Consider the following 17,017-nt stretch of genomic DNA (forward strand, 5'->3'; position numbering starts at 1 on the left):
TGAAACTGGGAAAGAAAAAACAAAAAACAATAGCGATTTAGAGTCGATTCTCAGCCTTTTTGATCCGCTCTTACCTCAGCCCCTCTATTTTCTTCCCACCCTGGGAGGCTTTTCCGATGACGACGCGACCGAGGATGACGATGATTTCGAAACCCTAAGGGTGATTCAAAAGCGCTTCGCTTCTTATGAAAATGGTAACACTTCTCAATTTATTATAAAACGTGAAAATCGAGGCTGAATTGTTGAAACGATATAACCATTTACACATGTATTTGGTTTTCCATTATTGGAAGAAGAAAAAAAAAAGGATCAAGCGAGGGGAACAAAAAAACTCCTGGTCGAATGATAACCATAATCAACAATCGTTGACGAAAAGTGTTTGTTTTTAAATTTTTACAAATGATCTTCGTTGTTGATGCGTTTGTTTCTCGATTTTTAAAGGTTTTCGAGTATTTCTTGGATTTATTTTCGCGATTTGAAAAATTAAGATTTTTGGTTTTTTATTACTCATAAATCCAAACACCGGCGTTTCTTTCATCTCATCCACCACCTTCTTCCCTTTCTTTTTAGCCGACTCCGACAAATCTTCCTCTTCCTCTAACGTCGTTGCCGGAGCCTCGGTAACGTTCTTGAAAAACTTCTTCATAAGCAAAATCTCGTCGATGGCGAACATCGCATCAGGATCTTTATTGAATATTGCAAATATTTTATTGGAAGTATCAATATGATTTTAGCAATTCGTAATTATGTCGAAAATAATTATTTGCTTTATGTTTGAAAATAATGACTTTTAACACGATTAAGTCAACTAAATAATTCATTTATAAATTTAAACACATAACTCAATTCAAAATGGAAATGAAAACTGCAAAAAAAAAAATATTCAAATAAAAAGGTAGAATTAATGTGTCAATATTAGTTAATATGTGTCAATAACTATAAATTTTATATAAATATTTGTTACTACATATAGACGTGAACTACGATTTTAATGAACACAAAATAAGAAAAATAATTAGGATAGAAGTAAAGGACCGTTATGTAAAATAAAACAAGTAAAGTTTTATTTAGAATGCCTCGATAAGGGAATCTTTTTGAAAATTTGAATTTTGAGCTTTAAGAAGCAGTGACAGGTGTTTGATGTTTGAACTTTGAAGTCAAAATTATAAAATTTCAAAAAAAAAAAAAAAAACCATCTTGGCACACCTCTCTCTCCTTATATATATATGTGTATATATTTTTTTGCTGGAACTTCTCTCAGTTCACTTCACACACTCACACTGTCAGAAGAACGTACGAAACGGCTTTTCACTTTGCTATGCCACGTCATCAAGTCCTCACTTACATGATTACATCAAGATTAGAATGTAAGCCCATATTCATCGTCTCTCTTTAAGTCATGGCCCAAATGCCATATCAGAAAATAAAAATTATAAAAATCAATTCATAATTGTATGATTATTATCATATAGAGTGGAAAAAGCGTTTTGAAGGCAAAATGATACTATTAATAGGCCAACTCCTATAATTTTCTCTGAACCATGCATGTCTATAATAGATACAGATTGTAATAATTTTTCTTTTATAAAATATGACTGAAAAATATTATTATATTCAACAAGTATTCAGAAATTTAAAACATATATATCAAGGTATTATTGAATGCCAAAATATTTATATAAAATAATGATCTAATATATGTACATGATAAAATAAATAAATATAATATTGCATCCGGGGTTGCGGTCAAACATTCTTTTAGTATTCGATAAAATTAAAAAAAAAATATCTATGTAGTTATATTTTTTAGTACTCGAAAAATTTACAATAAAACTTTAAATTAAATTTATCTTTCAACTATTTTATTTATATACCATGACATGTACATATAATATCGAATAAAATGTTTTGAATATAAATCAACACTCCGTACCGTTATTAATATATAAAAAATTACAATTTTGATAGAAGATAGGAAGATGTACACGAGAGATGATGGTTGACGAGCTAAAGGCCATGGGAGGCCTCAGAGTGAAGATGCATGGCTGGCGAGTGTGCAAAAGTTAAATTTCGATTTATGAATCGTTTGCTCACCAAAAAAAAAATTAATAACAATGAGTTGTGTACATTGTTCCGCCCCTCAAAATGCGATTTGTTTGTCAAATTATTTGGGTGTCAAAAACCTAGCGGACTTTTGGGGAATTGTTTGTCAAATGATGCCATTGGAGTCTTCATGAAGCCGTCGAGTTGTTGAAGGGTACAAAATCTTGAGTCTTGAGTTTTTTTTTATCACTCGAGCGTGTGGCATATGTGGAATATTCAAAATAATTATTTGAATTCAATGTTTGGAAACTTGTTTGATTTGTGGAGGAGTTTTTTGGATGAATTCAGGGAAAACCCCGTTGAACCGTGGAAAGCGAGTGGGAATTTGGACTGGCGATCAGCGTCGATACGACTTGTGACAAGAATACAGATTCTTTTGGCTTGTTCGAGTGTTATCCGTATCCAACCATAGATTCTCTCCTTCATTGGCGGAGGCCTCGGCGATTCTCTATGACATGATGGCGTACTAGCTTACTCATAAGTGGTCGTGACATGGAATAGCTTTCCCTCAAAACAATTTTCTTGACATTTTTTTTTTACCAAATTGAATTTAATTCCTCTTGTTTTAATTTAAAAAAAATTACAAATTAGTCCCTTTAAACAAAATTATTTCAGCCTTCCTCAACTTTGGAGTCTAGCTCTTATACCGGCAAAAGACCTTTGTACGTACTCTAACATTCTTGGTGAAATTATGATTACAAGGAATCTACTTTTTTTTTTTTCAAATTTATTGTACGCTATCTTTTCTTTTACATAGTGTCGATCATAAATTGGCCAAGTATACTTTGAATATCCAGAAAGTTATTCGTTGGTTGGGTACGTCCCGCTTGTGGAGTTTTGAAGGACATAATTAATGGAAACGACAAAGTAAAAATGAACCATAGATATTGTGTAGTGTCGTTTGAAGATAATTAAATTGAAATAGAGATAAAAAAAAAGGTAAAGAACTATACATGGGTTAGAGAAAAATCTTAAAAAGATGGATAATGTCACTTTTAGAAAACCTCTAATATTTCAATCTCTCTCTCTCTCTCTTTCTCTCCAAACGAAGTGCATAAAAATGAAGTACGAAACGAAGATATAACAGAATGAAAATAAAAATTAAGTTATGCCTTAAAATGCACGGTATATCATATTATTACTTTTATTCTCGACTTCTACAGTATACATATACGAAAAAGAAGTAACACTTACTTAAAATCTGATTATGATCGTTAATATATACACAGCTAATAATCCAAGTACTATTGCATAATTCGTAATCTTGATATACACGTACACGTGCGTGTGTTATGGCTTGTATAGTTTGTTATTTCCAAAAACATATATGTTATAGGTGAGCGAGTTCGTAATAAATTATGCATGACTACTTTTATGATTTAGGTTTGTTTTATAACTTAATTAATGCTATTGAGATAAACATCTCAATAAAATGTATGACGATCGCGTTGCTATTAAAAATATATTTCGATGGCTGATTAGTCACTAACTAACTAACAAACTATATATAGATTCATGCGTTATTTCATTGGTTTTCAAAGGCATAATAATAGTTATAGTTTATCATTTGACGCCTCATCTTCCAAAACCTCTCATTTTAGGTTTCTTTTGCGACGTGCATAGTCTTTCTCGTGCTATATACTATATAGCATGTCCTAAAAAATATTAAATTCAACAAAAGGACACTTGGAATTGGTTGTCACACATCGGCTGAAAAAGAAGTGTATCTTTGGTGTATAAATTATTATGCTTGTATGCTACGTTGGTACACCTTGTGTGAATTAAAAAAATTACTTTGAGTTCACTGAAAATAAAAAATAAATTTAAAGCTTTTTTTTTTATGTGGTGGGTCCCAATTCAATGAGTTGAGAGCTTTGTGGGCATTAGCTAGCATGCTAATTGGAAGAGCAAAAACGTATTTATGTTTTTAGCAAAAATAAAGTGGGATTAGAGAGGTCTTTTTCGTTTCCATTAATGTGGTGTGTGGATTGAGATAGACAATGAGATGAAAAGCATCAAGTTCACGAGATTTGGATTTTTTTAATTTTTCTTTTCTTTTCTTAAAGCCTAAATTTTAGGCAAATGCTTTTAAATTATATATATGTCATTTTGTTGGTTCAAAGAGTGCATATATTCTAATTTGAATTTTTATAACTGAGTCCGCATACACTCACTTAGAGTGCAATGAATAGTAACAAGATGCTCTCTAAAAATAATGAAAACATTTAAAAAGACTCGTAACAAGACTTGGCCACTATAAAAAAAAAGTAGGATTTTTAGCATTTTGGTCCCTAATTTTTTTTTTTTGAAGCATTTTGGTCTCTTACTTATTAATTGGTAGCTCGTCGTTTGGTCCTTAATATTTTTTTAAACAAAATTCAACACATAAACTACTTAAAACACAATATGTATAAACTAAATTAACCTGTTTATTATAATTTCATAAGGTACCATTTAGATAAAATAATGTTGTAGAACTCTAAAATCACTTAATTCTTATTTCATGTTTTTTAGGGCCAAAATATATATTCGCTAATTTATTTTTGGGGCGGCTAGGTATCTAGCCCAAATTGACCCCCTCTATTAAAATTATAGCCCAACTATCACAAAATTTAAGTAAGTAGCCCAATCCACTACCAAACAATTTAATATTCCTATATTACCCTTAGTTCAAATAATAGAGCGCAAAACACAATTCCCTCATTCGAAACAAACCTCTCCGCCAAACGAATTTCTTTTACCCTCATTCGCGAACACGAAACCGACGATCTCTCCACTTCCGAAGCCGACGAAGCAAAAATGGTGAGTATCTCAACCTTCAATCTCTGGTAATTTCAAATCCTTCAATCTCTCCACTTCCGGCGCCGATGAAGTAAATTGGTTAGTTAATATTATTAACAATGCTTTGCGATCTCATAAAACACCCAAACTGAAACCCTAGACCTCATCCCCGCTCAATTTTGTGTTAGATTAACCATTAAATTGTAAGTAAATATTATTAACTGAACCCTAGACGTCATCTCCGAACGATTTTGGGTTAGATTATTCATAAAAATGATAAGTAAATATTATTTACAAATCGCCGTTCGATAGTAAATATTATTTACAAATCGCCGTTCGATAGTAAATAATATTTACAAATCGCCGTTCGATAGTAAATAATATTTACCATTTGAAAAAACCAACATCTTGAAGCGAGAAAGTCAATGTCGTTTATAGTGTGATCTCTTCTCTTCATATTTCATAGTAAAACATGCAAAATGAAAAATATCTGCAGTAATGTTACACATACTCGTCGGCTCGTTCCAATTTGTCCAAATCATAACCTTGATAGTAAATAATATTTACAAATCGCCGTTCGATAGTAAATAATATTTACCATTTGAAAAAACAACATACCTGTCTCAGATTTGGCCAAGATCGAGGTCGCCTCGCCGATCTTGACGCAATCTCCGTCGCAGAGCTCGACTCCGGCACCGGGAACGACGGCAAACGCCTGGAGAAGCCATTTCCCCTTCTCCGAAGCGGCGGCGCGTGGGCGATCCCGTCGACTCGCCGTCGGATCTTTGATCGCCGGAGGCTCGGCGGCGGGGAGAGAGTCCAAAAGGAAATCGCTGGTCGGAGTGTGATTCTTCATGGCAGAGATTATATTTTCGAGCTTCACGGTCCGGGAATGGTGTGCTAGGCTTGAAGAACTCGCTCCACAGAAGACGAAGAAGAAGAAGAACCACAGAGACGAAGAAGAAGAAGAAGAAGAAGAAGAAGAAGAAGAAGAGGTGGGTCTGGAGGAATAAAACGTACGAAATTGGGGGTAAAGGACAATTTTGGAAACTCAAAATAATTTGGGCTATTTCCCTAATAAACTAATAGTTGAGCTATTATTTTAAAACTTCTCTCCTCAAGTGGTTAGTTGTTTACAAATCTCTTTATTTTACAAATTTAACACGTCCATATCAATTGGCCATGGACTAAGATATTCATAAGAAAAAAAATAAGAAGTTATAGATTAAACTAGCACGATCATAAATTTTTTTTACAGTTTATTTGCGCAAAAGAGTAAAAAACATAAACAAAAAATTATGAATATAATCTGTAAATAATGACGTGGCCTAATATATGGAGGTGACTATTTATCTAAGATTTACGTCTATAAATACATGAAAATGACTATTTACATAAGATTTAACAAACATTGGCTATTTAGCAATGTCAAATGTTTAAGTTGATTATTTTTCTAATAAACTAAAAAATAAAATAAAAATAAATCTAAAGAAGGATCCCTTTGTGTCAATAGGCTTTTTTCTTTTGGGAACCCTTTTTCTTTTGCTTATTGACTAGACGATGACATAATGTTTCACAAACCCCTCTCGTCATCTTTATGTCCATATTCCGTACAAAAAATCAACTAACTAGCAATCGCATAATAAAATAATATGCCTTTGGGATTAAGATTTGATTACTGCACTATGATTCCATTAAACATGGCACAATTAATCAAGTTTTAGGATGTTTAGTCTAGTGCAATGTATATATTAAACTGATTAATTCAATTACGTGGATAACTTTAGAGAAAGATTAATAGAAAGAGAAGGACGTAAAGGCAACGCATTTTTTTGCGGTCCACGGAACCTCAAAAAGCAATTGTATAATGGCTTAGTGTATAAGCGTGGGATGATTAGTGGTGGGACAAAATTTCCAATTCACAAAGCTGTCAACAATTTGTACTAGTAAAGTTCTATCGTGTTATGTATGTTAATGTATAGTAATTAGAGAATTGGACACGAATAACACTAATGGCTAGTAATATAGATCCAGACAAAAATATGACCAAAATTTAATTTAGACCCTATTGTCAGTCTTTTATAATGACGTCCTCATAAAAACATTCAAATTTACTACGATATTGTCATCAAATAGTGATAAAAATGTTCTGTACGAGTTTGTGGTGTTTTTGTCAAAATCTTCGTGGTAATGTCTAAATCCCTAATACTTATTATATATATATATTAGTAAAATAAACATGAATAATACTTCTTCAATAATTTTTTTCTTCTAAAACTAATGTTGTTTTATGACGAGTTTATCAGAAAACTATATTAATTTTAGAAAAAATAATAGTGTTAGCACAATTTTGTAAAACTAAATAGAAAAAAAAGCATTATTCATGTCAATTATCTTATACAATATCTTATTGCAATTCATGGAAGGGATGTGATAACCTTACGTTTAAGCATATCTCAAGCCACAAAGTAAAATAAATACACCAAATGTAAAACGAAGAGAAAGAGATTTAATAATAATAATAAATAAAGAAGGGTGAAAAATCAAATTCACAAAGGGTTTCAAATTTATACTTTGTTTTTGTTTTTCATTTAAAAAAAACGAGTGATATATACTTTTGAATTCTTATAAAATAATTTCGTAATATTTATTTGTTATTTTAAGAAATAATGAAAAGCAGAGGCAAGTGGAGACCATGGGTGATAATATAATAGAGGATATGAATTTATAAAAAAAAAAAAAAAAATGGACTAGAGTTCGTAAGGCGATTGTCTTAGATTTAGTTTATTATTGGTTTGAGGTGAAAGACCCTTCCAATTGGCCTAGTTGTTATACGAGAGGGGCTTTGATTATAATTTTAAGCTCACTTGGCGTATCTTCATAATTTATATACATAAATAAACTAATACATAAAGGAAAAGTGTGTTTTTATTTTTTGAGGGTGACTATTGCCTTAAAAAATGATGCTACAATATTTTCGGTCGCGATGTCATTTACAAAGAAATTTTTTTTTATGCTGTAACATCCACTGTCTTAATAAGTTTATTTGATGAATTCTATTTTTTATGTCAAGAAGATAATCGATATTCTTTCCCTTAATTAACATTAAAGAACAACGTTAATATAAAAAAAAAATAAAAATTAAAGAATTAGAGAAGAGACCACAAGATGAAGAAAATACTTACTTTTCCATTAAACACTTCATATTGCCAAGTACTATACAAAATAGTAAATCACACCAATACATATAAATAAATACAAACACAAACACAAACACAAACCGCAATCTTACAAATATCACCATACATACCGTAGCACATTTTATTCGCACTACATTTTAATTGTCACATATATATATATATATATATATATATACACTTAGCCAGGGACGTTGACTCCAGAGCGGCGACGTGCCACGTGGCAGAGAAGCGGGGTCTTCATCTCCATGGAGAGCCTGAGACGCTCGGAGAGGTCCACCTGCTGAGCTGGCAGCCACGTGTACTCCTGGAGGAGCCTGGCGAGCCAGAATCGGACCGTTGCGAAGCCCATTTCCCTTCCCGGGCAGACCCGGCGGCCCATCCCGAACGGTGCCAGCCTGGCGTCCGAGCCCATCACGGAAACTTCCTCCGCAAGGAACCGCTCGGGCCTGAAAGCCCACGGGCTCTTCCAAACGGTCGGGTCGTGGGCTATGGCCCACATGTTGACCATCGCGGTCGTGCCAGCTGGAATCGGGACCTTGTCCACGTGGACGTCGTTGACAGCGAGGCGGGCCCACGAGAGAAGTGGGCCCGGGGGGTGGAGCCTCAGGACCTCTTTCACCACGGCTTGGAGGAATGGGAGGCTTTGCATGTCCGAGTCTCGCACGTGCCGTTCGGTCCCCACGCACGTGTCAATCTCTCGCTGGACTTTCGCTTGGATGTCTTGGTGCATAGCCATCCTAGCCATTATCCACTCCAAAAGTATGGCAATTGTGTCTGTTCCTCGGAATATTAATTCCTATATAATAATAATTAAACAAAAAAAAAATACAGTTATTTTAAATTAATATATTTTTTTTGGTGTGTTGTTTGTTGGTATTTAAAATACTCGAAAGCCCACAAAAGAATGTTTGGATGGATTATGGTGATAACGTGGAAAACCACAATGCAGTTTTTTATGCATTTAATTATTAGTTTTTTTTTTTTTTTTTTTTTTTTTTCAGTATATGGATCAAATTGGGATCATATTCCTAGATTGGCATCAAAATCGTTTTGTTGGATATAATTAACGCCACATAAATAATCACTAAATTGAATAAAAGTAAAGTGGTTAGTAAATCCATTAAGCGGATGAGATCATCATGAGATAAACTGGCAATATGATATATATTTACTTTTCCTTTTTAGTAATAATAATGAACTAATAAGTTGGTATATGATATTCATGTAACAGGTCGATAGCAAAAAGTGACTTTGTACTACAAATGATAAAAAAAAGTAAGCTAGGTGGCTATGATTGTGAGCTTTTGTTAAAAATAAAACTGCTTTAACCAATATATTATATTTATATATACATGTGGGAGATAGAGAGGGAGTTTATGTTGGAGTCATGTCGCAATGATTCATATAATCTCAGATAAAAACTTTTACGATTCTCTCGTTTCTTATGAGATATTGAGATTGACTAACATAGTAGTCAATTTGTATTTATTAAATGCACTAGTAAGTCGAAATATCGAAGAAGCCCTTGCGAGGATGGGACAAGTATATATAATATATACATATATATTATTTGTATTTGGATTGGGGCGTAGGAAAAAATCTAGCTCCTTTATCAACAAAAAATATTATGTTACTTAATAGGTTATTCAACCAAAGTTTAAACACTTCCTCTAATATCAAATTATTTGTATTGCCACGTAAAATACCTCATGCACGAATAGCACTATCTTCAGTGAGTACATCGTAGGTTTTTCTAAATTATATTTTTATATGATTTTCGAAAATTATAGACCGTATCACACATTATTATATAGTTTAATTCATGAGAGAGAGAGAGAGAGAGAGAGAGAGAGAGAGAGAGAGAGAGCTTACCCACAGTACAGCCACCATATCATAGTCACTCAGTTGGTCCTCGCTAGGCAAAGAGAGCATAGCACTGAGAAAGTCGTTACTATTATTTTCATTATTCTCAAAACCACCCCTGATCTTCCTCTCCTTCACAATTTGACCCACAACTTCTCTAACCTTCCCCGCCAAGTTATGACACCTTCTTTTGACGCCGAAAAAGTCCAAAAAGCCCAACCCAAAGTAGTCTTCCAAGTTCAACTCCGATATCAACTCGTACCCTTCTTTGACCATTTTCCCCAACTCCGTATTGGCCTCAACTGAAATCCCGCCAAAAACGCTCTCCAGAACGTTCCTCAGAGAGCCCTCTTGCAAAACGCCTCTCAAAGCCACGACACCCGATTCGTTCTCGCTTCCCACGCGCGTTAGCATCGCGTCCGCCACGCGCGAGCGGAGGCCCTCCAGCCCTGCGATCCCGCGCCGGGAGAAGAGATGGACGGCCGAGATGCGTCTGAGGTGGCGCCAGTGGGACCCGCCCCCGGGGGAGAATCCGATGGCGCGCTCGAACATTAGAGTCCGCGAGGACTCCTTGATCGGACGGTCGCGGAACGAGGGTGACGTCAGAATCTCCCGCGCGGTCTCCGGGTCGCTGCTGATGACCACGCGCGTTGTGGGCCCCGCGGAGAGAGCCATGAGACGCGTGGCGCCGAGGGAGTGGGCCAAGTGGGCCAGCCTTCGGTGCGAAAGTGGGCCCACCAAATCGGGTAGGCTTCCCAGGAAGAGCCAGCCTGTTGGGCCTGTGGGCCCATTTTGACACGTGGACCAAGCAAGCCCACCTGGGACGAACAAGCTGTGGATTGGGAAGTAGAGGAAGAGGATCGAGAATAAGAGCGATACGACAGCCAAGCTATTACTATTAGCACTGAGAGCCGCCGAAACGATGATCGAGAGAGAAGTTAAAACGACTAGTCGTTGCTTCATTATATAATATATAATTCGATTACACGGTTTTTTTTGTTTTTTTGTTTTTTTGAAGTGAATTGGGGGGGTTTCGTAAGGGAAAAACGGTTTAGTGTAAATGTCTAGACTTGGACATCTGTCGATGAGGAATTTCTAAGAGGATTGATTAGTATATATAGTGGTGTGTGTGTGTGTTAGAAGGTTTTAAATTAATTGCGTCACGTGGTTAGTTTGTTAACTAGGGTCAATACACGTATACACATACAATAAATATAGACATATGATACGTTTATATGCTGGTAAAAAGAAAGATAGTGCAATAAGAATGTGGTTAGTTTCTTAACCATGGTTAACAACACGTACTCTCTCTTGTTGTGTATATTATTTCTCTCGAAGCTGAATCATTATTATTTTATTGCTATTTACGTACTTAATATAATTTTTTTTATTGCTCTCTCACTCTATATATATTCCGAGGGCTAATTTTTGTTAGAGGATGCACAATAATGAAGAATATTTTTAAATAAATAATATTAATAATTCATTTTAGAAAGAGATAAAGATAGGTTTGAGTATATTACATAGTTTTGGATGAGCTTGACCTAAATATATACATATATATAAAAATAGGATTTTAAGTTAAAATAATTGTGTTATGGATCATCGAATTAAGGGTCGCATTTGATTTGATGTAAAGATGTAAAATAAATGGTATAAACATTGTAATATCATATATTTACGTATCGTGTTTTTTTTTTATACCTCAATAAATGATAGGCTACAATGTTATATGTGAAAACACATTTTACCATATTAATCCGATCCTAAGGGTTTTTTTTTTTTCTTAGAATTATATCAGGTACTTGGTACATTACACGCATATGAAGTGTCTTAAAAAAAATCACATATGTAATGTCTTGAAATAACACGTGTTCTCATAAATAGAAAAAAGGTTGTCTGAGATTATCAATACTTCTTTTTTCTTTTCTTTTTTTTTTTTTTTTTTTTTTTTGTGATAAAGACAATTGAATAAACCCCAAAACTATTTTGTTGATGGACCATATATATATGGTCATTTTCATTCAATAATTATGAAATGTAACCGAGTCTCGTCAATCTACAACCAGAACTCTTGTTCAAACCAAACTACACTCATACAATATACATAAATATATATATATATATATATATATATATATATATATATATATGGGGGAAAATAACACATTTATACCATTTGTGTTAGTGAAATGTCGACTTTAACATTTGATTTTAAAAAATGTCGAGATCATACCTTTTGTTTAACTAAAATGACGAAATTATACCCTGAAACGGATAATAGTGTCACAAATCTCCCTTTAATTGATATTAACTCTTATATAAAAAAAACATAATCAAATCCAAAACAGTATCCTAACTTTCAAATTTCCAATTTTGAAATAAAAATAGCCTTAAATTGAAATTAAATAATAAAATTCATATCTCTCAATAGATGACTTCATTCTGTGTTCGAATTGCAACTCTGAATCATGGGTTCTCTGTTCGAATCTGTAATTATGATGACTATCAATTGTCGATTTTTACCATTTTGCATCTTTTTGAGTTCTTCACAATTAAGAGACTGTTGTTTACTTTTTGGTTTTTAAATAAATTACATATATGACGCGAATAAATAAAGATAATTGGTGTTTACATATAAATATTATAGTCAACGTCAATGAAAAGTCAATAAAAACAAATTTTGTGGCACTGTTATCCGTTTCAGGGTATAATTTCGTCATTTTAATTAAACAGAGGGTATGATCTCGACATTTTTGAAAACCAAAGGTTAAACTCGACATTTCACTAAAACACATGGTATAAATATGTTATTTTCCCTATATATAAAATATATATATATATATATATATATATATATATATCCATCAACTTAATTTATATTACATCTGTATAACGCAAGAATTATTGAACCTATATATATCAGGAGGTTCGTGTTTTGAACAATATTGATTTGATTATTTCGTAACATGCACGTTATTATTAATTTTATTTTTTTTGTGGTTATTATATTCTAAATACTAGAGTGAAATTATGTGAGTATATTACATATCTTAAATAAAATACCTACAGATTTCTGTAACAATTGTGTCCAGCTATATATATAATATCTTACAGCAGGGTTCTTATCAATGAATGATGAGCTGGTCATTTCTTTGTGATTTTATATTTTTTTATTTTTATTTTTTTATATAGCTTTAATGGCCAACAAAAGGGCTTCTTTCTTTTTCCATGTACAAGCTTTTAATTCAGTACCTTTTTTATATTGTGGTAATATTTCATTCATAATCATCACATTCACTGCCACGTGTAGGGAAAAAAAAATCCGTAAAATTAGTTGGACTCGGCGTGAACAATATACAATTGTACTATATATACTTATATATATATTGCACTCTTGAAATGTTGTTATCTGAATCTTTGCAAACAGACTCGTGTCAAACGAGTGACATAAATATATAATTTCATATCTCTTTTTGTAGATTTGTTCTGTGATCGAATTTGAAGAGGAAATGGGCATTCATGTATTTGTCATTTTCACAGCCACAAAGCGCTTTCAAAAAAGATAATTTTTTTTACATAGCCCGTTTTGTTTATTAATAATAACTAGAAAAATAAGTTACGAATTACGATTGGCGTTATAAGCTGGTTTTGTGATTAAAGGATACTGGGAAAGCTTAGAGACTACTACGTGTCCAGTCCAGTACCAATATAATATAAAATTAATTACCCTGATACTGTTTTTTTTTTTTTAAATAAATACTCTGATACTGCTAGTTGAATTTATATATTTTACAGTTTTACACGAATCACTATATCATATGGTCCTATACTAAAAAAATTGAAGGTTCTTTCTTTAACGCGACTCTAGTTATATTAAAAGTAAAAAAGAGTAATACTACACATTAAATATTATTTTCCGCTGGAAGTTACCCATTTGCCTATAATGGTCTGGGCTTATGCTAAACGTCCATTTATTCGCCGGCCCAATTTCTTTTCAGAGGCCACAAGATATTATCATGTATGAATTATAATTATATTTAATACCGCTGACGTAACGTTTCTTATTCCTAAACCAACATGAACTTCTACTTTTACTAGTTTTATAAACGCGCGATGCGCGAGTTAGCATTTTTTTTTTTAAGTAAAAAAAAAAGAAAAATAAGTAAAATAGAGTAAGTTAAAGATTTTTAATTGTATTAAATTAAATCTAGCAAAATCGTTGTCAAATATGTTTAAAAAATAACAAAAGGTAGAAAAAAAAATTCTTTTATGATTCAAAGGTTTTCAAAATACTGAATGTTTTCCTATCTGTCAGATTTCTTAGAAGTATTATGGGAAAAAAAAATTTTAGGTAAGTAAAAGTCGAAGTTAAATTATGATAAAAGAAATCAAAGTTTTTCCAACTATATATATATATATATATATATATATATATATATATATAATAACATATACTCATAATAATGTATGTTATTGGTATAGTATAATATAGTATTAGTAATCATGATTATAATATACATAAAAAAATTATACAAAATATATTGATGAAATAGGGATAAAAAAAGAAATAATATAAATAAAAAGATATACAAAATATATTGATGAGAGGGAGAAAAAAATTAAAGATCGGGGAAAAAAATAAATGATAATGTATGTTATTGATATAGTATATTATAGTATTAGTAATTATGATTATAACATATATAAAAAAATTAATGTTTGGAAGGAAAAAAAAAATCAAAATTGGAAGGAAAAAAAGAAAAATTCAAAATCAAAATAAAAAAGGGAAAAAAAAACAGCCAAAATCGGAAGCAAAAAAAAAAAAAAAAAACTGGCCGCCACGTGTCGCCCCCTGGAGGTGCCACGTGGCGGCACCATGATTAAAGTTAAAGAAGCATTGCCTCTTATTAACTATGTTAATGATGCAAGGTATCATCAAGCAAGCAGTTCACTAAAAGAAATATTCATTCACATGCAATTCTCAGAGGATTAGCGAGAGAGAGATCTTTAATCGTGGATCTGAGAGCAAATATGTTTTAAGTTTTATTTATTTTTTATTTTCTTTTTATCGCATTCTTTTCATAATAAAAGGCAAGTAAATATATATATATATATATATATATATATATATATATATATATATATGCACAATCAATTGATTAAATATATGTGAATACAATTAATTACAAAAATAAAAAATCAAAAGGATAAAATGGGTATAATAAAAATACGCGAATTAGCACCTCATGTTTATTGGTTATTTTCAAACAATCTTGAAACTTTCAAAGTTTCGTAATTTTTCTATTAAGATTATATTGATCAAACCGTTCAAATTTTTACACTATTATCTAATAAGTACCAAAAATCCAATGCCATGATAAATAAGTCAAATTATTTCAAATATATTTAGAATCCCAAACTATTTAAGTTTCATTACGAGTTTGGGTGGAGATTACCTCCATGTTCATGGTTCGATTTCCTGGCTAGATACAGAAAAATAGAAAGTGTTTGTTGTATTTTGCTACAACTGTAAACAAAATACATAGAGCAAACAAACTACTAGATTATTATATATTTTTGTTTGCAAAACAGTAGTGACTAGACCATATCAAACTTGTCAATATATAGGCATGCCATAGCACTAAAATTAATGATTTATATTAAAATGACTAAAGTACCCTCGCATGCCAATTTCCGTCAATATTTAGATGAAAGTTATTATAGAAAGTCTCCAAGTGCAAAATTTTGAAACTGTTGAATTTGTTTGTAGGCAAATTGTGTGATGCCATTGTAAAAAAAATGGATGGGTCCCACTTCAAATTTCTCTTACGGTGATCACTGATTGCGAAGTTGGAAATATTTCGGTTTGATTATTGGGGGTCCTATAATATTAATAAAAATTTAATTTTTAGAGTAAAAAATGTAATTTTTTTAGAAAATGAATCAAAATTGTAAATTTTTAGGATAAAAAATATAAATTTTTTTAAAAATAAATAAAAAAATAAAATTTTTTGGGTAATCCACATATGAGGCTCTAGATCTGAGCCTAGCCCGCCTTAACCCAAAGCCGGCAGCGAGTGGTTACTAGTTTAGTCTATTGGTAATATCACACGCAGTAACGGATTTATATGGCACCTACGGGGATCACGTAACTCTCCTCAATTGTGTGTATATATATATATATATATATATATATATATATATATATATATATCTCTTTTTATATTTTGGCCCATTTTTTTAATTTTTTCAAAAGAAATTACTCTAAAAATTTACAAATTAATCACACTTGAGATTTATTCTTTCAAATTAGCCACCTCTGATTTTTTTTTTCAAATTAGCCCTTTGATGAGCTTTTCTAGATCCGTCACTGCCTAAACATATCTTTATTGAGAGGTCCTAGTTCAAGGCTCATGGAAAAATGTATGATTCTTAAGATTTATCTTAAATTGTGTAATTTTGACCAATAGTATCACCTGCATTTTACTTTGTTAATATATCATGTAATCAATAAAGAATAAAAATAACCAAGTCTACAGCAACATGAAATATCAAAGACCAAAAAAAAAAAAAAAAAACTTGACCTAAATTTTTTTTATTTATGTTAGTCATAGACTCATGGCTGATAGCTCTATATAGAAAGTGGGTATATTAGGCCGAGCCGCTAATTAAAGCATGACTTTACTTGGCGATTTCTACGTACCAACACCATACAATATTTCTTTCTATGCCCACAATCATTGATTTATTTTCCCATTAAAATATTAGCTGAATTTGATTGGTTCAGCTTGGACACTTGGTACGTATTTCTTAAGCATATTTAATTACCAATTCGTACTAAAAAGCTGATAAGTTTTTTTGTGTTGTATATATACAGGACGAAGCCGCTAATCTAATCTGATAGGCTAATTTGTAAAATAAAAATTAGGGGAGTTGATCTGTAAATTTTGAAAGTAAAAAAATGTAAAAGTAAAATAATAAAAATAGGTAAAAAATGCACAAAAAAAAAATTGAGGGGAGGTTATAGCCAACCTGATTTCTATAATGGTGGAATTTGATAAATTAAT

At 32.0% G+C, this 17,017-nt stretch overlaps 1 protein-coding gene across 1 annotated transcript; it reads right to left on the bottom strand.

Annotated features, from left to right (window-relative positions):
• Window positions 1-8,053: 8,053 nt before the first annotated feature.
• LOC149403539 (cytochrome P450 78A5-like) lies at window positions 8,054-11,030 on the bottom strand. Its single transcript, XM_089609971.1, has 2 exons — window positions 9,957-11,030; window positions 8,054-8,880 (listed from the first exon to the last, which is right to left on the bottom strand). The coding sequence occupies exons 1-2, from the start codon at window positions 10,908-10,910 to the stop codon at window positions 8,263-8,265; spliced, it is 1,572 nt and encodes a 523-aa protein (XP_089466097.1). The 5' UTR covers window positions 10,911-11,030; the 3' UTR covers window positions 8,054-8,262.
• Between the last annotated feature and the right edge of the window lie 5,987 nt (window positions 11,031-17,017).

The sequence above is a fragment of the Urtica dioica genome, chromosome 3 (assembly GCF_054948205.1).
Source record: "Urtica dioica subsp. dioica isolate 48M chromosome 3, U.dioica_male_clone48M_v1_H2, whole genome shotgun sequence".
Lineage (NCBI taxonomy): Eukaryota > Viridiplantae > Streptophyta > Magnoliopsida > Rosales > Urticaceae > Urtica > Urtica dioica.